Source organism: Haemaphysalis longicornis, unplaced genomic scaffold (genome assembly GCF_048455015.1).
Source record: "Haemaphysalis longicornis isolate Haplotype H1 unplaced genomic scaffold, Haemaphysalis longicornis Haplotype H1 scaffold_58, whole genome shotgun sequence".
NCBI lineage: Eukaryota > Metazoa > Arthropoda > Arachnida > Ixodida > Ixodidae > Haemaphysalis > Haemaphysalis longicornis.
In genome coordinates, this window is record NW_027526401.1 from 634,438 (window position 1) to 660,047 (window position 25,610).

The 25,610-nt window shown below is 45.7% G+C and overlaps 1 protein-coding gene across 2 annotated transcripts in view; it reads left to right on the plus strand.

Moving 5' to 3' along the window:
- LOC144140980 (Ig-like and fibronectin type-III domain-containing protein 2) overlaps positions 1-25,610 on the plus strand; it is a 287,829-nt gene that overhangs the window by 246,168 nt on the left and 16,051 nt on the right. For both annotated transcript variants that reach the window (XM_077672467.1, XM_077672466.1), the window contains 10 exons: positions 3,252-3,545; positions 4,028-4,156; positions 11,557-11,737; positions 15,436-15,651; positions 16,597-16,782; positions 19,095-19,257; positions 19,611-19,828; positions 21,223-21,568; positions 23,172-23,504; positions 25,150-25,278. In XM_077672467.1, the coding sequence (XP_077528593.1) occupies positions 3,252-3,545; positions 4,028-4,156; positions 11,557-11,737; positions 15,436-15,651; positions 16,597-16,782; positions 19,095-19,257; positions 19,611-19,828; positions 21,223-21,568; positions 23,172-23,504; positions 25,150-25,278 (2,195 nt within the window). The remainder of the gene's footprint in view (positions 1-3,251; positions 3,546-4,027; positions 4,157-11,556; positions 11,738-15,435; positions 15,652-16,596; positions 16,783-19,094; positions 19,258-19,610; positions 19,829-21,222; positions 21,569-23,171; positions 23,505-25,149; positions 25,279-25,610) is intronic.

The window sequence follows — 25,610 nt, forward strand, 5'->3', positions numbered from 1 at the left end:
AGTGGTATTTCAACACCCTTTGCTTGAAATCTTCCAGGCGACCTTTCAGACCTCGAGCATTCCATTGGAGAATGAAGAACTGACGAATTCTTTCCTGCAGGGTCGGTTGTTGCGACATCAGGGCCATTGTGCTGGTTGTTGGTTGAACGAGGCCAAAAAGGGCTCCACAGCATCCAGGATTTGTACAGCTGTCTGCCCAATGTGTATTTTGACGCCGACCAATAACAAACGCAGGGAGCTATCAGCTGCTTCAACATCGCCTTGATTTGCTCATCTGTAGTCGAGATAATGTACCGTGCACTTTGCCATCTTGGCACGCAAGGAAACAAAGCTCTGTTAGACCTCTACAACTTCTACTGGTGTTCTGGGTCTGTCCAAAACCACTGGAAAAGAAGTCGTTTGGTGGCTGTCCTGAAGCCTGGCAAGTCTCCACGAGACATTTCGTCCTACAGGCCAGTGGCATTGGCTAGCTGTGTCAGCAAAGTGATGGAGCGTATAGTCCTCACTCGTCTGGAATGGTTTCTGGAGAAGCGTGGCTTGTACCCAGACGCCATGACAGGCTTTCGCAAAGGACGTTCCTCAATAGACAGCGTTATTGACCTTGTCACTACCGTCGAGAATGAGAAACACCGCCGTCGTCTTACAGCTGCCGTGTTCCTGGACATTAAGATAGCATTTGATAATGTCTCCCATGATGCCATTCTGGACACCCTTGAGTCCGTTGGTATTGGAGGACGGTTGCCTCAGTGGATAGCAAGCTATCTCCGCGGACGGATAGTTTTCATGTCCACACTTGATGGAGTGACATCCAATCACCCCATCACGCGCGGCGTGCCACAAGGAGGAGTCCTCAGCCCTACACTATTTACCCTGGCTCTCATAGGAATCACTAAAGTGCTCCCTAAAACAGTATCAGTATCTGCCTATGCAGATGATATTTGCATTTGGACATCAGGTGTAACGCGACTTCACGTGCAAGCACGGCTTCAGAAAGCAGTATCTGCCACTTTGACGTACCTGCGTCGCCAAGGACTTGAAATTTCAACGTCAAAAAGTGCAACATTGGCATTTACCCGAAAACCCATGATATGCTACCCGGTAAAGATCGAAGGAGCTGTTATTCCATGTGTCACGCATCATAAATTTCTCGGCGTGACAATTGATAGAGATCTGTCATGGTCAAAACATGTCTCGGCACTAAGAAGTAAATTACAAAGTTTCACCCACGTCCTTCAACATATGGCAGGGAAATCATGGGGCCCATCGGTTTCATTGCTGTTGCGCCTTTACCAGGTGCTCTTTATTGGCTATTTGCAATACAGCGCCCCTATACTGTGTAACCTTCGGCGATCGTCATTATGCGTGCTTCAAAGTGCACAGGCACAAGCCCTACGAATCTGTTTGGGGTTGCCTCAATGCACATCAACACGTGGAACGGTCGCAGAAGCGCAAGTCTGCCCAATTCAAGTCTACCTCGCCCAGGGACCTCTTCGTGTGCACCTCCGACATGTGACAAGACATGAGTGCCATCCACTGTCGAGTGTTTTCAGGGACCGGCCGAATTCAAACTACTCCCGAAGTATTTCGGCGCAGCAACATTTGATTCCCTTCAGATTTGCAGTCGCCAAAATATCAGAAGTGCCTCTATGGGTTGTACCTGATCTACAGGTGCGGTTGTCGATTCCTGGGATCGGTAAAAAATCCCACATGGCGTCTTCGGTCCTAAGACAACTTTCACTATTTTACATCAGTGAAATGTACGGAGAGGCGTCGCATGTTTTTGTTGACGGCTCGGCCACGCCGTCTTCGTCGGCAGCGGCAGTGGTTTTGCCTGGGAAGGACCTGACCAAACGTTTCAAGATTGCTTACAGGACGTCGTCTACCGCAGCAGAACTGGTTGGTTTACGTGAAGCGCTCCGCACCATTTCTTGTGAAAGGCCACAGCAGTGGATTATCTTTTGTGACTGCAAACCAGCGCTGCAGGTACTAAGGTACCCAATGAAGCGAGGCGCGTACGATCAGCTGACCACTGATGTCGCTATCCTGTTTAAAGAGTTGAATGAAAAGGGCCACACGGTGGTGTTTCAGTGGTTACCAAGTCACTGTGGCATCGCTCGAAATGAGTTGGCGGATGCAGAAGCACAGCAGGCACACCACAATGGAACTCTCCTGTCTATACCGATGACAAGGCAGGATGCTAACGCGATACTCTACGGAGCGTGTAAACAAGCTGCAGCCTCGCATTCATCGGACTCGCAGAATCGACATGAACGCCTTCACAAGCTCGATCCAGAGCGGAAGTTCTGGGTCAGTCATGCTCCTCGTCTTTGCCGAAGTCAAGAGACATTGCTACACAGGCTGCGTCTTGGAGTAGCATTGACTCGGAAGTATCTTCACTCAATCGGACGAGAGGACAGCCCAGACTGCCTTCTGTGCGGTTGTCCTGAGACTATCGAACATGTGCTTAGTGCTTGTCCAAAGTACTCTAGTGAGCGAATGAACCTTGAGACAGCTTTACTAAGCTTGGACACTCGCCCTCTGTCCGAACAAAAGATTTTGGGCATGTGGGCTGACAACAGGAAGCAAAGCCTAGCCATTAAAGCCCTGCTTACATTTCTTGGTGACTCCTCTTTGGATTCTCGCCTCTAGGTTGCGACAAAATTAAACAGACTGCGAAATAATGTCTGAGCAGTTTCTTTTTTTTTTTTTTTTCATGGATGATAGTCATGTGCTTAAAAGTGAACTTTAGTCATCTGATTCAGCGCCCCGTTGTACGTGAGACATTTATTGGTTTACTGCTTGTACATAGTTCATTTGTCGCTTTCATTGTCATTCCCCATACCTTCCATATTCATTCCTTTCTCTTTCTGTCCCCAGTACCTTCCCCCCAGAGGGAAGTAGCAGGCCCAAGATCAATTTCTCAGGCTGACCTCTTCTCCTTTTTCAATAAACATTTACTCTCTCTCTCTCTCTTTTGGAGGCTAACATGGAACTGGCACACGGTATTGGAGCTCTGTTTTTAGTATTTCTCCCATTACGTCACTGCTGACATCATGTGGTGTGAAATTTGAGAGATTTCAATAATTAATTATGATCTTTTTTTGATGAAAACAACGTTTTTCGGAGTCAGAACGGAGTTGGGCGATAAAGCAAGTTTATAGTTTGTCCCTGCGGTGCATTTAAGGTTGTGTTTTGTCTTAATGGGGAAACAAGAGTGTGGGCCCCCCACAAACTGTGCGCCCTCGTTGCAGGCTGACGGATGTGATGATCTGCGCTCCGTGGGCCAACGTGACGTTTGCGTGCATGGCGGACGGGGTGGACCACACGGGCTGCTGCCGGCGCCGGGGGCTGCCCGAGGCGTGCCTGGGCTTCTGCAAGGGCAGCGTGATGCGCGTCGACTACCGCCACTTCCGCTGCCTCGAGTACATGCCCTTCTACGGCAGCTGCCTGCTCGAGCACTACGGCGTGCTGCCCGGGCCACCCCGGGAGCTCACTGTCACCGCCATCAGCCGCAACTGGGCCGTCCTCAAGTGGAAGCCCCCCAGGTGGGCAGACACGCGCTCCTGCACGCATCAGCAGCTGTTGAGAAAATTTGTTTCTCCACTGTATCCCAGGCGTGTGTTTGCATGTTTGTGAGTGCGTGTGTGATCACATTGTGTGTTATTACCAACTGCTCTGAAAGAGGAATTAACCGTAATTTTTTGTCACAACGATGCCTTTCTTGCAAAACATCAGAGCAACACATGTTAAGGACATTGCTCTCAGCACTGCAACTCTATGTAATGATATTGTTTAGACATAAGATCCAATGGAGGCTTTATAGAAGCACTGCAACCCCAAGTAATAATGTCCAAATAAAAAAGATTCTTCTTCATTTCAGCTATGCAATGTTATCTTAGCTAGGCTCAATGGGGTGGATAGAGATATTGTTTAGACATAAGATTTGACGGAGGCTTTATAGGAGCACTGCAACTTGACATAATAATGTCCATCGAATACAATAATAAAAAAACTTTCTTCATTTCAGCAAACTCCCAGAGACTGTGACCAAGTATGGACTTTTTTGGAGAAGACTCGGGGACGAATATGAGCCATACTTTGCAGTTCCCAATGTCAAGCCTCCCTACCTTATGGACAGACTGGAGCCATCATCTGAGTAAGTAATAGTGCCAGGCTTGGGGCAGTTGACGCTTACATTGTGCATATTAGCACTCGTAGCTCGGTAGGATTGCCAAAGTTAATAATTGAGTGGGTAAATAAAGATGGGTAAATTTGGGTCTAAGTGGGATTCGAACCAGGGGCCCTCTTTAATGTGTGACAAGCAGACATTCCTAACACCAGCACAGCGTGGTGACTCTAGGGTCATTTCAGATAAGATCGAACAAAGCATGGCTGGTCGACCTCGTAAATTTGCTTGAAATTTTTTTACCTCATTCCCGCATGTATGTAATGTGCGGATTCACAAGTAGTTTCGGCAGAAAAAATTTTGGCCGGCTGAAAAAAAATTTAGAACCCACCCGTGTGAACCCCGGCCGCTACCTGCCCATGCGCCGCGGCCAAATTTAGCGACATCTACCAAAAAATATACTAATCAGGCGGTAATGGCAGTGCTGCCACTCCTGCGCCAAATGCGCCAATTTGCGCCAAATGAGGTATCCTGCGCCATCCTGATAAAAAAACCACGATTTTGCAAGCAAGTGCGCCAAAAGTGCGCCAAAATTTGTGTCGCGCCACTCGCGTGCAGCCTGTTACAAGCACTACTTCGCAGTGGTCTCTATACATATATAACTAAATTGGGTTGATAACTTTAACTCCCTCGCACCCGTAATCGTGTTTTCCGCGGCGAGTTTGGTTGGCGCTGTCACTGTACCGCCGATAGTGTTTTCGTCTAGCAAGTCATTGCAGCGCTGGCGTACCGCGGGTAAAAACTTTCCTTCTTGTTGTAGTTTCCAATAATTCCTGCTGTAAAGAATAGGTAGTTTTAGGTGGCGTTTTTTGCCGGCCCTCTCCGCTCCGAGAGCCAGCGGGAGCGCCGTTTCGCGGCATGCGTGACGCGGTCGGCTGCAAGCTCTCGCTTCGCTTGTTGGGCTCGCGGAGGGGACCGCCGCAAGTGAAGCGGGCCGTGAAAAACAGCCAGTCTCTCTAAAGCACGAACCTCATGGAGCGTTTTCTGCTTGCGAAAACGCGCCGCGTAAGCACCCGCACGCTGCGCGCGGCGCGGCAACATGGCGGCGGCTTCGGCCGCGAAGTGGTGTGGGGAGCTCGAGCGACCACTTTTAAGCGCTCTCTAAAACACCGCTCAAGGCGCGCACGAAGTTGCTTGTGTGGTAAAGGAGCTTATAATATGGGCGAAATCGGTACTATAAAACATCATCTGCGTCGCTAGTGAAAACGTCCATGCAATACCTGCCGGGGTGGTAAGCCTAAAAACCGCCGACGGAGTCAGCCGGCCGTGACCGGGCTGTCTCGAGCGCTTCAAAACCGCCGCCATGAGGCACGCGCCTCCCCATTGGCGCTAGTCACCAGGCTCCTCCCACTGCCGCGCGCGACGCGCGTCATTTTCTGAGCGTGGTAGAAACTGCCGCGTGCGGGCGTGAAAAAATCGCACGCGCAACGCCGACGCGCACGAATCGCATGCAAAAGTGCTCCATGCGCATTTCTCGTGCACATTTCCAGCTAGCTTGGAAATGCGCACGAGGACTGATAACAAGCGCCTGCATCTAATAAAATGAAAAAGTTAAAACACGAGGGCTTGCCTCAACAATTATTAAACTAGAAAAGAGGCGCGTTGTTTTTTTTGCTAGGCAGGTTTGTCGAAGCCTTTCAATATTCATTATCGTGTTGCATGTTGTCTTTTATCCACACCAGAAAGGAACTAAATACCTTGCAAATTATGTTTTGTTGCATTTTTGCTATTGCGTGGATTCTTAGGGGATTCAATTGCATCAAACTTCTGGCGACTTCTAGCGACTATTTCGAAATAAGTGGGAAAAAAAAATCCCATTGCCCAAGGAATGACAGGTTGGGCTATAAAGAGCCAAATATGGCTACTTTTTCTTGTGGTTGTAGAACTTTTCTTTATTGGCTATCGCTATTCTTGGGCTATTGGGAGAGCTGACTGTGAAAGCTATTTTTAATGCATGTTCGAGCCTGCCAACTATGAAGCGTTTTCAGTGACTCCTTGAAAAAGACTTCCCCTAGTAAGGACAAGAAGACCATTATTCTTGGGCTGTGCCGTCCATTTGTGATCGCATGTGGGAAAAGCACCTTGAAGCGCATTCCATGACGACCTCCACATCAATTACTGGACGATACTGGTCAATTTTTAGTGTTGAGAGATGCTTTGGACACATCTAGCAGTTGATGTTTAGTTGCTCCAAGGTGCTCCAAAACTGGCATTTAGGTGCTCCAAATTGCTCCAAAATTAATAATTTGCTGATACAAAAATTGCTCCAAATCACCGTTCATCAGTGGCACCACTGTAATGGTAGTTTTTATGCTTAATCTACGCCTGATGTACATTTCGTGCCCAAGATATCGTTGGCTAGAAAAACATACATTTTTGTAATAAATTTCCAAATCTTGCTCAGAGCGCATTTTGTTGTGTACTTTTCAGGCCAGTATTATCGTAAGTAATGGAGCAAGAGCGTTCAAATTTGAGTGAGGGCTGCTCCTGGCAAGCACAAATAAGGGCCGTAAATATCGTGTCTATGCACACTACGGTTAAAAAGTAAATGGCGCACAAGTGAGAAGAAAAAACTAAAACACTCCGAGTTCAGAGGCCTATTAAAAAAAAACACTTCTTCGATTTTGCTAAAATTCTCCCCAGATGTTCACCTGTGCATGTACTTCAATGATCATTAAAAACATGTTGCATCATTTTGTTCCTGACGCGCCTACAGCGTGAGAAAAAAGCCTCGTCGGCCAGGTCTTCACAAGATCCTGAGACATGAAACAGTGAGAGCAACTTCCATTGAATGTGCAGACATTTGATAATTTTCTTGTACCAAAGGCAAACGATTACTTATTGATAGCATTACAGAGAATTCAGAAGCGAAACTGAAATTTTTATGTGAATTTTGGAACGAAAATAAACAATCTGTGCACCACTTAACGTGTACTCTTCGTAGAAAAAACGGAGGAACTCCAGATTCACGCGCATTTAAAAAAAACGCTTCTTCGAGTTTTATGAAGCTTTCAGGGGATATTTTCCTCCTAATTTAATTGCGTGAGCCATTAAAAAATTCGCATCATTTTGATCACTGAAAAGCAAAAGAGCCTTGTCAAGCATGCTCGTGACAAGGAGCTGAGACATAAAACGACGATTGTGACTTTCTCCAGATTTCCCTTATTTATTTTCTAGAAAGGGCAGAATATCCTCTGAGATAAGGAGAATAGAATAGCCAAGTGACACTAACGAAGTCAACGTTTGACATGACAGAGTTCCATCGGCACCCCATTAATACCGTGCAGCTACTAGCTGTTTATTTACACATTGCTTGCTGCATCAATGTTCACAGTTTCCTCAAAGGGGCACCAACAGTCCGCACTGCGTATAGTTCGCATATATCTGCTTCTGATGACTTCCTTAAACGCCACACGTGCCAGGACTGTATGCCGGGAAAGGCACGCACTGTTCTCCATTCTTCCTTTTTTGTTTCGCGATAGCTGGAAACTTCGTTCCCCTTGAGGTATATGAAGTGAACACCCTTGATCTTCTCAGACAACACAGTTACCTGTCTTTTGCCGTCTGAATCGCATTTCTTAATGGTTCTCTTAGGTTGTAAAGTGTCGCCTGGTGTTTGACGATTCCCCCAACTCCGTCGCAGGCATTCTTTCCGTGCCCTGTTGCGGAGAATATTCATTGCGTTTCAGGCACGTCGCTCTTTCGCAACTCATGAAGCTGGTACGTGTTTTTAAAGTGACTGGCAGCTCCGTCACTCACATAAGTCACCTTGGAGTACAGTGGGAGATTGTCGTCTACCCACACCTTGATTTTTTCTAAACCCAAGCAGGCATGCGCACAGTCACGTCATCGCTTGCAACCACAAAACTATGACAAAAGAGACTGAGTAACAAGCTAAATATATACAAAAAGAATAATAAAATAAGAATACTTAAAACGAATAATAAAAAGTGATGAAATGAAGATTAAAATGCGACCGTAGTCAAATAGCGGGGAGGCAGCGCAAGGCACTCTCCCAGTGTGACAGAACTGAAAACTTGTAACCGTTCGAACGCATGCAGCCCCTTTTCTTCCAGTCCCCTCTTTCGCTCTTTCTGTCAGCCAAGTCCCCGCCGCCGCATACGGTTGAAAAAGCCCAAAAAATACTCGACTCGAACACAAAAATGAAGATCCCACATGTGTCGTCCCCGACCCCACCGGGCTCAAGGGCGTTTGCCTTCCTGTTTGGTCGCTAATTCGGTAACTGAACCAGTGTGTCTGGAGGAGGACCGAAGAGGGGCGCGCTACCTGGAGACGTTACCCGCGCCAGGGTCGTGTGTGGCCGATGTCCGTTTTTAATACTTGCCATGTGTGCTGCCGACCGGACGGGCTTCCGTTGAACCTTTGATTGCAGGCGAACGAAAGTTATGTCCAGGCGAGTTAAAAAACAAGACCGCGTGCACCTTGTCAAATAGCTGATCTTATGAACCAAATATACCGCATCACGGCAGCAGTGCGCACAAAAAAAGAGCGTTGATAATGTAAGACAAAGAGTGACCGTGGTTGGGGAAATCTAGAGGAAGCTATAAAAATAGACCCGAAGACCTTCAGATTGCGAGTTTTACCACCATACATTGCAGCGGTTTCGCCACCGCATGACTGTATCCGCGCTGTGCTTAGAATGACGCACGATATTTCTATGGCTCACACAAGTGCGTTTAGAGAAAAATATCCGTGGAAAGCTTCATAAAACTCGAAGAAGCGTTTTTTTTAAATGCGTGTGAATCTGGAGTTCCTCCGTTTTTTCTTCGAAGAGTACACGTTTAGCGGTGCGCAGATTGTTTATTTTCGTTCCAAAATTCACATAAAAATTTCAGTTTCACTTCTGAATTCTCTGTAATGCTATATATAAGTAATCGTTTGCCTTTGGTACAAAAAAATTATCAAATGTCTGCACATTCAATGGAAGTTGCTCTCACTGTTTCATGTCTCAGGATCTTGTGAAGACCTGACCGACCAGGCTTTTTTCTCACGCTGTAGGCGCGTCAGGAACAAAATGATGCAACATGTTTTTAATGATAATTGAAGTACATGAACAGGTGAACATCTGGGGAGAATTTCAGCAAAATCGAAGAAGTGTTTTTTTTTAATAGGCCTCTGAACTCGGAGTGTTTTAGTTTTTTCTTCACACTTGTGCGCCATTTACTTTTTAACCGTAGTGTGCACAGACACGATATTTACGGCCCTTATTTGTGCTTGCCAGGAGCAGCCCGCACTCAAATTTGAACGCTCTAGCTCCGTTACTTACGATAATACTGGCCTGCAAAGTACACAACAAAATGCGCTCTGAGCAAGATTTGGAAATTTATTAAAAAATATATATGTTTTTCTAGCCGACGATATTTTGGGCGCGAAATGTACACTAGGCGTAGATTAAGTATAAAAATTACCATTCCCGCCTGATTAGTATATTTTTTTGTAGACGTCGCTAAATTTGGCCGCGGCGCATGGGCAGGTAGCGGCCGGGGTCCATGCAGGTGGGTTCCAAATTTTTTTTCAGCCGGCCAAAATTTTTTCTGCCGAAAATATTCATGAATCCGCACATTACATACATGCGGGAATGAGGTAAAAAAATTTCAAGCAAATTGAAGAGGTCGACCAGCCACGCTTTGTTCGATCTTATCTGAAATGACCCTCTAGCTAAATATAGATGGACCCTTGGCAATGCGTTGTGGCCCTTGACTTAAAAGCATGTGTTGAAGACGTGCTAAGGCCTACAGGGGTAGAAGTGTAGCTTGCTGGGCCAGTTGGTGCATTCTGACGTTTTGGAAAAACCAGTGAAAAAACACGAAGACGCAAGTCAAAGAAAGTACAACACACTCGCTGGACTAACAACTGAACATATGAAAGGTTCAGTTGTTATACATATGTTCAGTTGTTAGTCCAGCAAGTGTGTTGTCCTTTCTTTGACTTGTGACTTCGTGTTTTTTCACTGGTTTTGACAAAACTTCAGGAGTAATTTGAGCATGCTAATTACAGAAGTAGCAATTAAGGGAGTAGCAAAGTATGCCCCCATTAGATGCCCTCTTTGTTTGGCGATGGAAATGCAGGTATGTGTTTAGTCATAGTAACGGGGAGGAGAGAAAAGATGCGAAGGTAAAATGGCGATGATGATAATGCCAGGACAGGTTTGGCAATTGAGCACTAATGCTTTTGCAATAATTACATCTTAAAAAGTGCTTAGGTATGTTCATAATTTTTTTCTCACTATTTCTCACTCTTGCTAATGCAAAAATTTCAAGCATAATTTTATATTTTCTCAGGGCACCTTAAATGGACCCTGCAACACTCTTTGTGCAGTGCAAGTAAACCTGCGCGACGTTTATATTAGACTTCCAGGAACGCCTGAGCCAAATATTACACGTGCACGTGAAGCGGTAAGCGCGCAAATCGCCGTGAAAGACGCGGAAAAACCAACCACGCTCTCTTCAATTCTTCTCATTATGCACCTCAGGCATGGCCTCTGCGACGTCAATCGGGCCATGGCTGTGCTGGCTGTCCTATTGGCTGTCACTGGTCAACTTCGCGGCTAAATTCTGGCATTTCCTGTGACGATCAGCCGTCATCGGCGCTGTGTATGAATCTCTTCTATGTCTGAACCTGCCCGCATGCTTTTGGTGTTTCTTTTGTTTTGAATGCGCACGGAGTTGGAGTGACAAACTAAATATTCCACTTTCAATGAGCCCACTCGACAACAAACGTTTATTGCTCCAAAAACGCCCTACCAGCCTGAGCGCTTGCTTGCGAGCAGGCCACCATGCCTGCTTTTTTGTGGCACCAGACCGGAAATAGACCCGTCCACGTTGTGGGGAAAAGGACGAAACTCCCCAGCCTGGGACATATCGAAGGCCACCGAAGAGAATGCTGCGCGCCGCCCCCCTCTCCGGGAGAGAGCGCGCAGCTTTCGTCGCGTTATCCGCGGTTGAGCTGAGAGGGAACATTTATGCGCGATTTTTCATCGCGCATAGTTTCGGTAATAATGAACGGATTTTCATAATTCTTGCGGGAGGGGATTGCTGGGAAAATAGACTTCATCCCAAAATACATTCCGAGTAGTCGATCGTAAGTGTTGCAGGGTTTCTTTAAGGTGCAACAACGATTGAAACAGCATAAATAAATACAGCTATTCTAGATGTAGTGTAGCTTAGCTGATGTCAGTGAAGGCGGATGGTCTCAGTATTCTTCTTCATCAGACTAGCCAGAATTAATGCTGTTCTTGTTGACTGCACCATAGAATTTTGTAGACTCACCTGTCTTGCTGTCGGTGTACCCTTTGTTCTCCCTACGTCTCATTTTCGCTTTGAAATGGTTGTGTTCTGGTTTGTTTGCAGCTACGAAATATTTATTGTGGCCGAGAACATGTACGGAACAAGCGAGGGCTCTGACCGCATTGTGCTGAGGACCCAGGATCCCATCCCTGAGCCACTGGATACACCTTCAGGGTACAACGAGACAGCTTGCTGTGTGAATGCAAAGGTCAAGGACATCTGCATGCCACTCTGTTCCTACAAGGTGAGCCCAAGTTTGCTCTACAAACTCCTTAAAAGTAGGGGGGGCCTTGCTGGTCCCTGTGTCCTGCCTGTACTGGTCACTAGGGTCAAAGGCCGCCGTACCCAGCCAAAAAAAATCTTTGGAAGCCCAGTTGGACCCGTCCAAAACACCATTGAGCCAATTAAAAGTGTAGTTGGTTCCACTTAGTCCAATCGTGTTTCGGATGGGTCCAATTCTCCAATGTTTTTTTTTCTGATGGGTATGGACGACAGGGCAGTTGCTCCATGCATGGGGCAGGTGTCCCCGCCCTGGAAAATAGCAGCATGTGCACAGGTTATACCACTGGCATCCCACTCGAGGACGAGAGGCCCTTCTCTTCCATGAGAGCTGAGGAGTGACGAGCGCATTTTGCTCTGTGAGCTTCCTGCAAAAATTTCGCTGAAAACCAGTTGATGTCCACATTGAGCGCAGCCATGTAGCTACTGGGACCAGCTGGCATAGCTGTCTGGCTGGAGCCTCATTCTGTTGCATGATGCTTATCTGTTAGCTTGTCTCAGTAACACTCATCTCACATTGTGATAACACTCCTTTTTTACACTTAGAAGTTTAAATGTCAGGGGGCACTTTGTATACATAACTGGTCTGCAGATTTCAAATCTTCTGTCATGTGTGCGCAATAAACTCTGTTGAAAGCTGAGAAAGCAAACTTACAGATGAAAAATAAAATTGCATGTACAGTATGTTTTCTCAAACAAAATGCCTATAAAATGCTTGAGACAGATGCATAGAAGTGCAGGCTTATAGGGACCGGGCGGCCGTTGTATGGCACCACCGTCGCTTCAGCGAACAGCGCCGCCCGTGGCGAACCGCTCGTCAGTGGAATGCCGGTAGAGGTCAGCGCAGCGTTATTGTGCATTGCTTTTGTCGTTTTTCTGCGGTGCGGTTTGCAAAGCGTAGATAACTACAGGGGATTTTTTCAGATCGGTAAATCTTGAGCGTGGATGTGACCTTTACGAGGCATGCCATGTGTGTGATTTACGCCCATACTCAGTATTTTCAAATAGCAGACGACGCTCAATGCGCCAAGCTGAAAGTCAAGCTGGAAGTGAAAGTCTTTTCCTTCATGCAATTTTTTCCTGCCTGCATGCAGTTTCGCGTATCGAGGAGTATATTGTAGCCAAATGCTCCCGTAAAGCTGGTGTGTGCAACCGATTCAGGAATGCTGCGGTGCTGGCCCTTGGCAGTTGACGAAACAGCGTCGTGCACAAGCGAAAGACAAAGTTGGGGGGTGCCTTCTAAGCTTTACCTCAAAACAGAAATTGTGATGGGCGACACTTCCGTAACTTTATTAGCTACGGCTGAAACGTGTTTAATTTCACAGAAATTCTCTTACTACAGTCATCGGGAATTGTTTACAGAATAAATACCGCATGATAGAACGTTATTGCTTGTCGTGGAGAAGCATTGCTTTACAAGAATTGCAATGGTTGCTGGCTAGTATTGGTTAATGGTTTTTCAAAAAACAATTCCTGCGTGGCTGAAGGACGATAGACAGGAGGGTGCCGAAAACCTGTACTCAGTTTCACAACTGAATGCTGCGGTCGTTTTACAATCTGCCACGTACTTTGAAAAATCATGCACTTCCCCGTCTAACGACGATGATGGTTTCTCGCAAAACTTTCTCGTGTGGCTTTCATTGGTTGCCTTCTGGATTTAAACTTTGACTACTTGAGCTTTGAATTTGACCAGCACGCAGTATGGTCTTCTGATCGCAGTGTCTTTGACCATCCATTCGATTTCGCACAAAGAAAGCTTTGCGTTCAACCATGGTAATCATTAGACGGAGGGCTAGATAATTTTGCTGTTTAATTTTGAACTTCCGTGCACCCCTCTCCAAAGCTAAACTTTTTCCAGCGTGTCGGAAATGTGTCTGTGCTGGAGGACTCGGGGTGATGCATCCATATTTTAGGCAACTAATTGCGCGTTTTTGGCATCTTCACAAGGCATTACACGATTTTTTAGGTACTCTGTAAATATTACTTAAGCATTAAAAAACACCGGCTGACGTTAACACTGCCACATTTTTAACTATCGGTGCATTTATTTCACGCAGGTGGTAAAACGGGAAGGGGAGGAGGGATGGTTTGTAGCTTGGGCAGTTGGGTGGGTGGGGTGAATAACTTTGAGTGATAAAATGACCACCACAAACATGGGAATTCAACTTCTGCATTCAGGCTCCCATGCTGTCACAGTGTCGCTCCACAAAACCGAAGGCACAAAGCTCACTGTTACAGAAAGAAAGTGTAAACTACTGCAACATTTCTACGGCTACGTGGTAATCCATCTCGTACGCAAGTGCCTTTCTCTTCAAAGCACACGTATCGAGGTATCCCAGCGCTGAGGCTGGAGTGGAAACCGTAGTTATTGAAGCCAGTGAAGATAATTTAAAGTGGTAGAAATGAATACTAATATTCATAATAGTTTTATCCCTACTCAGATCGCGCGGAGCCATGCGCAGAGCGCTGCAAAAAGCGCTTATGTCAGTGTAGCCCGTTCCCAAACTTAGAAGCGTCAAATAAGTTTATGTAGCCGTTAGTGCATTTAAGAAGAAATTAATACTAATAGTAGTAGTTTTATTTGTACTCAGAACGGGTGGAGTCAAGCGTAGATCGCTGCAAAAAGCGCTCATGCCATTGTAGCCGATACCCAACTTTAGAAGCCTCCGACAAGTTTGCGTAGCCGTTACTGCAGCAAAGAACCCAACACATCTGTCTAGACTTCGTTTCATCTCACATGTCTGCCCACAACACCACCAAAACATTCAAAGCACCGAAGCAAACACGACAAAAACAACAGGAGGCTGTGTAGTCCAATGCACTGGCTCATTCCACTGAGGAGGGGAGCGCCAAGTGGTGGCGCCACCCGTCCAGCTGCCCGGTCTCTATAGCTTTTATAGAATACTCGCAGCTCGAATGATAGTATGGTACAGATTTGGGCTGTTGCCCTGTTAGCCTTTTGCTGGAATACAAAAGAGGAAACCAAGATGGCTGGGTGTCCTGTGTGTCAGGGAACAAACAAGCCCTTGCATTCATTCTGACGACCATTTATATAGACAGGTCTGACTATACAGTTTAATAGAGTGAGTGAACTTGTGCTCCAAAAATAGAGGGTCAAAATAACACATGGTGAAGAAGCAGTCAATCGTATTGATGCGCTTGGTCGCAGCCGGAGAATCGAATGCGGCAGTGTTTGGTTATTGCACATTTGAGTGAAGTTCTTTCTACAAACATGAGGTTAGATCAAGAACATTTTCGATCAAGTCAAAATAATTGAGGTGTGGCATGAGTGCATGACGGCTCTTGCCGTACCAATCAATATAGCCAGGTGTGACCTGATGCCAGGAAGAACAAGTGGCCATTTTCGCTTCAGCACGGGATAAGGGTGTGCAATCAGGCATTGGCACCAAAACTTAAACAAACCATTAACGGAACATGCCTCGCAGCAACACATATAGCTCTGCTCAAGCTTTGGAACTTCAAGCGATAAAGTGGAATCGGGGTGGGGGAATCCTGCAAAGTTCTCTCTTGAAAAGAGGGTTTGCCCTGTTCACTTTGCCAACAATGAGTGTGATGGTGGGTGTCTGTGACTGTTAAGATTCTGTGATGTTGCGATGGGTCATATTCTGCGACGCCTCGCCTCTTCCCGCCTTGTGTGGGCAGATGAAGCTGGCCGACCTGCAGTACCTGAGTCCCCTGTGCCTGGACGAGATGCACACGCTGCTGCGGTGTGGGGCGGGTGGCCGCGACCACCGGCCCTGCTGCATGCGCTATGGAGTGCGTGAGGAGTGCCTGCCCATCTGTGCCGGCGAGGTGTCGCTCAGCAAGTACGATGTCACGGCCCTAGTCTGCTCGCGGGACATCGGAGCAGTGCTTCAGGTGAGGACGTGCTTCCGATAGACTTGGCCGGGTGGGCTGTTTTTTAGACTGAAACAGGGGAGAACAAACGCAGTACCTAACTGTGGACTGCATCTGCAGCAGTACGCCACATTTAAAATGCCATGTCTTTTTTCTCGTTGGTGTCAGCAGACCCTTTGGAATCCATGAAGGCATTTTTAGGGCCCAAAAGCCTCTCACTGGTCAGCGGTGCCTAGAATGGTTTCACCACGTAAAATACGCTGTGATAGCAAGTAAGGAGAGCAACCAAGCAATAAGGTGCACCTTTGTGAAAGTGAACGATGAACTGGCTTAATTAAATAACTGGTGCCACTCTGGTATGTTTTTTTGTGTGTGTGTGCTTTTCATGCTGCGGAATCCTGTTTAGGTCCTGTAGTCTCCTTGAAGGCTGAGATTTCTGATCCCAAAGTGGGTTCCCGCAGGGCTCATTCACACTCGAACAAACTTCATTTTTTTGACCAAAACCAGTGACTAGATGCTATTGTTTGTAAGGCTAATCAATATACCTCTGGTAATTGAGCAATTAGCCATGATGTAGTTTTTCTGTTATCACCATCAAGCCCTGTAAAAACGCACAGAATGGACATGATACATATGCATACAGCAATAACTCTTGTTTGGTGTTTATGCTGCCATTGAAAACAGCTTCTCAGGTGCATATAACGTATTACTCGGGATTTCACCGCTCAAAACTACTTTAAATACTTGTTATTGCTTCTGTCTATTTTCACCCTCTCTTAGTCTTGCAAATACTGTTCGAGTAATAAAAACTGTCAGGGTCCAGAGCAATGACTGCTTCAATTGACTTAACTTGTTGCTGTATCGGAAACATTGTGTAAGTAATTGTGCTGTCATGTTAGGAAGCATCTGCATGAGACGTGATCATTTGCTGTCTTGTTTCGCATCCACGCACATCCACACCCACAGTGCATGGAAGAGGGCAAGGACATCATCCCGTCTCCGCCGGAGGATTTCCATGTGACATTTGTGACGCCCACTTCAGTGCACCTTGTATGGAATGCACCGTCAGGCAACGTGACGACAACACAATACCAAATCAGATACGAGCCCATCAATGGCACAGTGCCTCCACACCCGGCAGAGTACTCGCAGGTAAGCATGAAGCTTTTTCCCTGCTGCTTGGAAAAAGGTAGTCCACTTATCCAAGGACAGGATTCCATATTAGGAATTTATAGGTGTCTTGCAAGGTGGCAGAGCCTTGTTTGATCGCAGCAGGCAGAAAAATTGTTCCAGTTAATTAAGAAAAAAAAAAATGTATGAAGTTAGTCAATCCGGGCAGGTTCTGATGGCACTGCTAAATGGTGGCAGGCTTAAATGTAATCCTTATAGTATGTAGACATCAAATGCTTCTAGTCATACCGATCTATTTTGATAGGTGTGCAAATAGTGAAATTTGAGCTCAAATCATATTTAAATTGAATGGTGCCAAGTAGCAGTGAAAAAACTGGAATATCAAATAGTGTAATTTTTGCTTCATATTTTAAACTTCCCGAGAATGAAATGCAAACTTAAAAATGTGTCTTCATATTTGTACAGTCTGTCCTAGGCTTTAGTGAGTTTTAATTTATTTTAAATAAAAAAATTGGCACATACTCCCCTTTTCTTTTTGTTTCCGCAATTTGGTTGAATTTGGGTGCACAGTTGTGGCTCTTACACGGATGGACAGGGTCCGGGTGATAGGTGGTGTTTGAGGCAACCTAATCTTCTTGAGGCTAGCTGTATGGGAGCCCTGGTGCTATATAGTAGATATCAAAGTAAAAGAGGCACTGCACGAGCATGTTTGTTTATCCCCTGGATCATGTTCTTCCATTTTAAGGACTACCTGCCCTGCAAAATTCGTTGCAGCAATTCTCTTGCATTCTCTTTCTTACTTTCAGCCACAAAGGAAGAAAGCATGCCCACTGTGCAGCTGTGGGCATGCTTTCCATGGCAGGAACTTTGCTTGTGGATAAATGCTAGGGTGACCAGATGTCCCATTTTGGTTGGGACAGTCCCATTTTGGTTGGGACAGTCCCATTTTGGAGGTCCGCTTCTGTCCCGTCTTTTTGTCCCAATAAACAACCATGTCCTGTTTTTGCAGTACTGCATAGTTTCAAAATTGGCGCCAAGCAAGTTGATCAAACCAAAAATGTGCTGACTTGCTACAAAGTATATTTCACAAATTTGGCCTTTAAGCACTTTAAAATATTTTCCAAGAGAGAAAAATTTAGCTCTATTCTTATTGAAGAACACTTTGAAGTTTCTTGCTGAACATGACTTTTTTTAGAGGCATTATTTCACCAGGGAATCATTATCAAGCAAAGCATTAAAAAGAAACTAGAAAATTGGAAGTTTTTAGGTACTTCGGCCTCTGAGAGATGGGTGCAAGTCTAAGAGATGACAATAGGGGATGTGCGCTGCGCTGAGATTTCTCACGTTGCGTAACCACGGCTCTAGCGGAACGCAATTTTTTCCATTAAAACTGGACGTGGACATCAACCCGCTGTCAAAATTGCATGTAATGTTACTTGTGTGACTGAGCTTTTGGTACAAGGGCGAAGAATTTTACAACAGAGTCTTGCGGGATAACGTCCTGCTTGAAAAAATTAAGTCGTTGGCAAAATACACCAATGAAGGACCCGGAGCAGGACCTTCGAAATGAATTGACGTAATTGAACTGTGAATGGGATTGTTCCCTCGGCCTGAGTGAAGGCTTAGTTCAAAATGTAATGTTCTAAATAAGGGCATTTCTAGCATTTAAATGTTTTCTCCCGATTTCAACCTTTTATCTTTCGTACGCTCCCACTCTCCCCCCACGCACGTGTCCCATTTTCTACCTCCAGGAATATGGTCACCCTAATAAATTCCCACTGACAGGTGACATTGGCCGACTTATATGAAGGTTGGTTCGGTATCGCACCCACTGGCTTTGACACAACACTTTTTGCAAAGCCAGTTAGCATTTTATCTAGCAGGTTAGGCCGACAGTTCTGTTGGAGGATTTGAGAGAACTACCAAAACCTGCAGTTTTCAAACAACGTACTAGTACGTGTAAATTCAAATATTATGAATTTCAACTTCGGTTTGAATAACTTGCTCGGTCGTTATTCGGTTCAGATTCAAAGCTCAGATACTCATACATCCCTACTTTTTAAATGTCCAGTTAAGGGGAATTTCCTTAACTGGCGTTGTCCCTCACTTTGAGTTGTTGATCACTTCGCTCTTGCTCTACAAATGGCTAGCCTCCTAGTTAGCTCAGCTGGTAGAGCAGCTGCCTTAGATAGGTGGTGGTTCTGGGTTCGAATCCTAAACCAGGACGAATTTTTCTTCAACTGCGAAGTTTTCAACTCAACTTTAGGGCTGCTCGTAATCTACTACAATGGAAGGGCGTTTTGGGAGCTTCTGTCCTGAACTCTCTGTTGCAGGAGGTGAACGTGACAACAACCATGGCCATTGTGGACAAGCTGACACCAAAAACCAGCTACAGCTTCTACGTTGTGGCGGCCAACGAGCAGGGTTTCTCTGTTCCATCGCTCATTATTCTTCTTACCACACCAGAGAAAGGTGTTGATGAGAAAGGAATACAAAGTGAGCCATTAACTTTTTGTTTGCTTTCTGGTGTTGTTTCTTACACAAAATATAGTTTGGTATTGCATTCTGTAATGCCTAAATTTGGTGAGACATAATTAGTAAGGCATAGGAAGGCTTATTTGAATGTGAGAAAATATAAATGTAAGAAGAAGAAATGTAAGAATATAAATGTAAGGCTTATGTAAATGTGAGAAGTGTGCCATAATCTGCACAAAGAGCAAGTCATGAGGGGCAGTAGTTGAAGTGGAACCATCCATAAATTTTTGAGATGAATATTTCGAGTGTCTCGTCAACCGTATCAGTGTCATTACTTGCTTGGTAAAAACGGGGCCATCCCATCTTGCCTGCAGGCATGGTCAGCCCTCCATACGGTGTGGAAGTCCTCCATGCTGCTGTGGATGCCATCGCGCTCAGGTGGTTGCCACCACTGCACCTGCCACCTCAGTCGAACCTGTCGTACATTGTGCGCTTTGCACCCGTCAATGTGACCAACAATGACGCTCGCTGGACCAGTGTGTCTACACCCTACACCTCTCTCATCATCGGCAACCTCACCTTCAACACACAGGTAATTTCCCCCATGGGGAAATTGCGAGGCAACTGGGAGGTGCCAACACTGGCTAGTTCCCAACAAACTGGTTTTGGTTTCAGTTTCGGCATGGCAGATACATCTTTGCTACAGCTAATTTCTTCGCATGAGTTCCATGATTGAGTGCGCTGAACCACGATCACCGTGCATGCAGGCATATTAGCGTCTCCTTCCCTACGTTTCGTTTTTTTCCAAACACAAGCCAGTGCTTTGACTGGAGAACTTCAGGGGACTTTGGGGGATCACTGAAATCTTCCGCCTTGAGCTGTGCAACAGTACACTTGCTTACGCTGGCAAGCTGGCTAACTGAACGAAATGCGGAAACGACAAAGACTCCTGGTTGCGTCAGTCTTACTTGAGCATATACGCATAGCAGACCGCTTGCTTCGTTTGTTTTGACTGTTTTTGCTTCTCAAGCTTCTTAAAAATCCTATGTGACGAATGAAGTGGCAAGCTACCGGAGGGAAAGAAAGCTGCTGATGACGAGGGCAGCACATTTTTTTCTCAAAAGAACCTATGCGATGCCAGTGGCGAATGTGGCAACTGAAAAAAAACTCAACATCTAAAAATAATGCTGTCTGTTTCACATATTCTGGCTAATAATTTATTGCCATTATCAATCCAAGCCTAAAAAATGAGAACTGTACATTTTTAATTGCCTAGGTTACACCCAGCGAATTATTTTTGTTGAACTACTTCCAGCTGTGCAGCGAAACAGCGCAATTCTGCTCTGGAGCCTTGCCTGCATTACCACAGAAAGTTGTCCCCGAGTATAGTTTCATTAGTGCATTGGTGCAGCTTGCAATGCGCCATTGAAAGTATTGCTCTTGACATTGCCTGCAATAGTGGCATTTGTGGCATGGATTTTCTTTTTTGCATGCGAAATGAGAAGGGTTTTGATTCACATATATGTGCGGGGAATGGAAACGGTTTGGGTGGCAAATGAGGGAAACAAGTTTGCATTTGTTGGTGTCAAGGGTCAAAAGCCACTTGTCACAAAATTCTTGAATGTTACGGAGATCACGTTGCAGGGTTACTTGGTCAGAAGTATATTAGTGATTGTACGGTAAATCACGCAGTCATCTGCACACATGCGGATTTTGCTAGACACACTTAGCGGTAGGTCATTAATGCTGACTACAATTGGTAGTGGACCAATTATACACAACCTTGCAGTACACCTAACGTTACTTCAAGGGGGATAGAGGATTGGCTATTTATGCGTTTTAATTTGAAACGATTTGTCAGGAGGGTATTTGATCTCATTTAGTACATTTTCAGTTTACCTTTTGAGTGTTTGAGCCTGAGTAGAAAATTCCCCGCTGCAACATCTTATCGTACATCTCCTCCTGCACGCACCTGCTCACCCGCAGTATGCCATCACCGTCATGGCCATGTCTGGAGGCAAGGCCAGTGTGCCCTCGGAGACGGTGCTCGCCTGGACTGATGCTGCCATTCCGGCCTTTGTGAACCTGCCCCTAGTCATCCCCTCAGGGCCCATCATGGAAGGGGTCAACATGACCGTCATGTGCATAGGTGTTGGCGTTCCCACTCCCACCGTCTCTGTCTACGTCAACGGCATTCTGCAGATCCAGCTTCCACAGCACCACGTCGCTATCACGGTGCCCCGGGTGTCGCGGAACGTCACCAAGGTGTCCTGCTTCGCCACCAATGGCTATGGGCACGGGGCCCACAGCTCGGTTGACCTCCACATTATCTGTAAGTCCTGCGGCTGGTCAAATTTGGGAACTGTCACACGTTACAGCTACAGAGCAACTAGCCCTGGCTCAAAGAAGAACTGTGCCATAGTAAGACATAGTGGCCCTTTTGGTGCCAGATTAGTTCCAAGTGAACCATCCATATCTCCCAGTTTACTTTTACATAAGGGTTGGTGTATTATTTTTCAGAATGCTAAAGAGGACACAGGAGTGGGTCACATACATTTTTTTAATTGTTTTATCAGCTTAAAGTCGAGAATATGCAGACCCTCTTCTGCGCTTTTTCAACTGATTTACATGCATTTTTACGATAAAGTGCATTCAAAAGTGCCATTGCCCTCACACCTTGCTGCTTGGTGAGGTGGTGACATCAACTGCGATGACACAGTGACATGTCCGCAGGGTGGAATTTACTGGTCTGCGAAGTGCTTTTAACCTAGTTAAACTTTGCATGAGCAAACAACAAGTTGGTATTAACAAAAAACTGGTGATAATCGAAATTTTGAAGACAGGCCACATTGCCAACCAGTGTGCCGCCATGGCTGTAGTTTGTGAGGCTGCTGTGATTAGCATCTGGTGCTTGCTCTTTTTGTAGGGAGCCGGGTTGCGAATATACTAAGGTCAATGGTAAATATGCTAAACTTTTAATGACATTAGTCAAGCTGTACAATGTCAAGCTGTACAATGCAGCCACAGATAAAAGATATATAGATTCACTTTCGCCCTTAAATTGACTTTTAGGGACGAAGCCTCTTAGAGGCTCGGGCTGTCGGTGCCTCCTGTTGGTGTCAGCGTTTCATGTAGTCACGGTACTAAAACTCCGGGACACTCATTTATCAACGCCTCGTGCTAAAACATTTCATCTCCGTGGACAAAAACATGTAGTAAAAGAACACACTGGAACACTCGTTTTCCAGCACCTTGCACTAGAATGCTTCGTGCTTCAAGCTGTATATGTACCTGTACCCCCAACGGTTTCATCTCCATGGGCAAGAATGCCAAGGTGCCAAGAATACACTTTTACACTGCATGCTTCTCCCCTCCCCAGGTTTCACGTTAGTGGAGATGGCCTGGGATTTTTTTTTATTACGACTTTGCACGTGAAACGACCAAACCTCTTTTGGAAGCATTAGAAAATGGGGTGGCATTGTTAGGTGAGTGGTGTGGTCATAACTGCACGGAAAGGATCATCTTGGCTGCTGCAAGGTCACATCGCCTTGTGTGCAGACCTTGCAGCATATTAGTAGTTTCTGCCGCTAAATGCTTCGATATTAGGATAACTTGAAGATGCTTCTCATTTGTGTGATCTCAAAAGAACACTTTATTTTAAACTTTATTTTGGAACGCTGCTGTCATACAGGAAGTAAACTGCAATAAACTTAAGTTGCAAGATCAGTGCCCGTCATGTGTATTGTCTCTTCATAATGTTTCCTGTCTAGTAATGTGCTGTTTTAGGGCCGTAGCTAGAAATTTTTTTTAGGGGTGGTGTGTTATGAGCTATGAAAAAGGACTCGCTTATGTTTCAATGAAATAAGGTTGATTCTGCAGTATTGTGGGGGTGGTGGAGCGGTCGCCCTGTTTGCAGTGTTTCTGTTCCCCTTCAGCGAGCCCGCTGGTGAATGTGCCGCTGAAGAAGACGTACGCCGAGATGGGCTCCAACGCGCGGCTGCTGTGTGAGGTGTCGGGCCACCCTGAGCCGCGGTTCCTGTGGTACCGGGACTCGCAGCTGCGCAATCCGCTGGGCCGCAGCGACCGCATTGACCTGCAGTCGAGCCCCGACCCGCTGAAGCCGCACAACTACCAGTCGTACCTGGTCATACGGGGCATCACGGCCGAGGACGCGGGCGCCTACTTCTGCTCCGCCGAGAACCAGCACGGCTCCATGGCGGGCACGGTCACGCTCAGCGTCATGCCCCGCTCAGCACGCAACACCACCAGTGAGTGTCTAAGAGGGGGGGGATTATGAGGCCAAACGTAGGAATTGACTTTCCCTTCTTCTGGTGAAGTTAAGTATGCGACAGTCATTGTTGTTCAGTTTGATTTGTGGCAAGCTTTTTACACTTCCAACATTCAAAAGTTTCAAATAATAATAGTAATAACATTTACGGTGATGGAGGTGGTGATGAATTGACTTTTCCACATGACAGCACTTTTTGCTAACCTCAGGGCGTAGCGTATGTGCCCTTATGCTGTCTCTTAGTCATGATGGCAGGGCTGTGCGAGAAAGCCTCACACTAAAAAAACTTGCATGTGTGGAGAGATTAAGGATATGCAAATGACATGAACAGTAACTGGTATGCTGAGAATAACTGGTATGCTGAGAATTTCATCTTTGAGGCTAGCTTTTGAAGGATGGCACAAAAAATGTACCCTGACAGTCCACATTATCCTTTCCACCAGTACTGTGCAACAACCTCATTACATTTTGGCAGTACTATTCATTTCCTCATGCTCAAACTGAAAAACTGATGGTATCAGACGTTTCTGGATTTGAGTGAGAACACCTGCAATGGTGGCAGGAGTGAGAATGGTTGGCTATGGTTGCAATGATTTACCTTGTCATATCTGAGACATTATTGATGGGCACGTAATATACAGCTCTCATTAAGGCCTGGCAGGATTGCAACGTGGCAGAGACCATATTCCAAACATGCAAGAACTTGCACTTGTATCTGGCAATGTTCATGAATATTTTTAATTGCACAATTGCTTTGCTAATCTTTTTGTTTCTTTACATAACTTTTAGTAATTTTTTATCCAATACATTTTGTTGAATTGCTCTACTCATCTTGTTCTAATTTTTTTCATTACCTCTGACTACTACTTGTCAACCACAAGTATCCAGACCCCAACTGTATAAACGACGTCCGGCGCCCCCAAAATGGTTGCTTCTCATAGTCATGCTTGCTGCAAAAAAGAAAAAAAATTGGCTTAGTTGCGTACTCTATCCGCATAAAGCTGCGACGAGTTGTATTTAATTCACAGCCAGTTTTTATTATTTGCATTTGATGCACGGTTGAATGTTTGATATTGCTACACCTTTATTGATAGCATCAAGGGTCAGGCAAAAGTAGACAAGTTTTGTGACAGGGATTTTGCACACACTACTACTTTGGTCCTACCAAAGAGTGTGGCTTCTTTTATTTGTATTTGCTTTCCCACATTCTCTGGCTGTGGCTAGAAACTCCCAAATAAGCAGTGTGAGATTGTCAGTGTATTTAGTTGGCAAACACCTTTCTCAATCTTATGAAAACGTGTTAGGGGGGGTTGCGTGCCATACAGTTCAAAGTGAGATAGAGCGTGTACAGAGGTGGCACTCTTTGCATTTGTGTCTCCGGTATCACATTGCAGTAGTTACGATATGGCCATGTGTAAAAAATGTCGCAGTTAATGTCATGTGAAGCCACTTTTCAACCTTATATGGACGTTTGTCCAGTGGAGCAGTTTAGATGCTTTTTGCAGCCTCTCATCACTGCACGGTGTAGTTCATATCGAGTGTTTCACAGTAGAACAACTTGATAAAATCGACCTGTAATACCGTCTCTGTATAATACTAGCGCTCTTTGTTACTTTCTGTTGCAGATTGCTGTATGACCTTGGGTGTGAAAGCACCGTGCTTGAGTGCGTGCACCTTCGACATCGACATCAATTTTGCCGTCAACAGGCCCCAGTGCATTCACGACCTTGACAAGCTGATGCATTGTGCCGCTGGTAAGCCAGCTTAATTTCCACTGGCTGAGGCTTCGTGGCGCAGAGTGAGAAATGCTACTTATAAATAAATAAAAAGAATAAATGTCAATACTGTCGTGTCAACTGCGAACTCCACAATTAGCATTACAGGTTGGCTCTTTATCTGGCAACTTTTCCGTGTGGGTTAAACTTGCTCAGAAAATTTTGAGAGGCTTAAATTGAGATTAGAAAGACAAAAAAAAGAGGGGGCCGCATCCTTTGGGGCCACTTTTTTCCCAGGATCGAGTGATAAGACGTATGTTGAGGCAGTGCCTCTAGAGCTCTAGAGGCACTATGTGGTTGTGTTTGGTGGG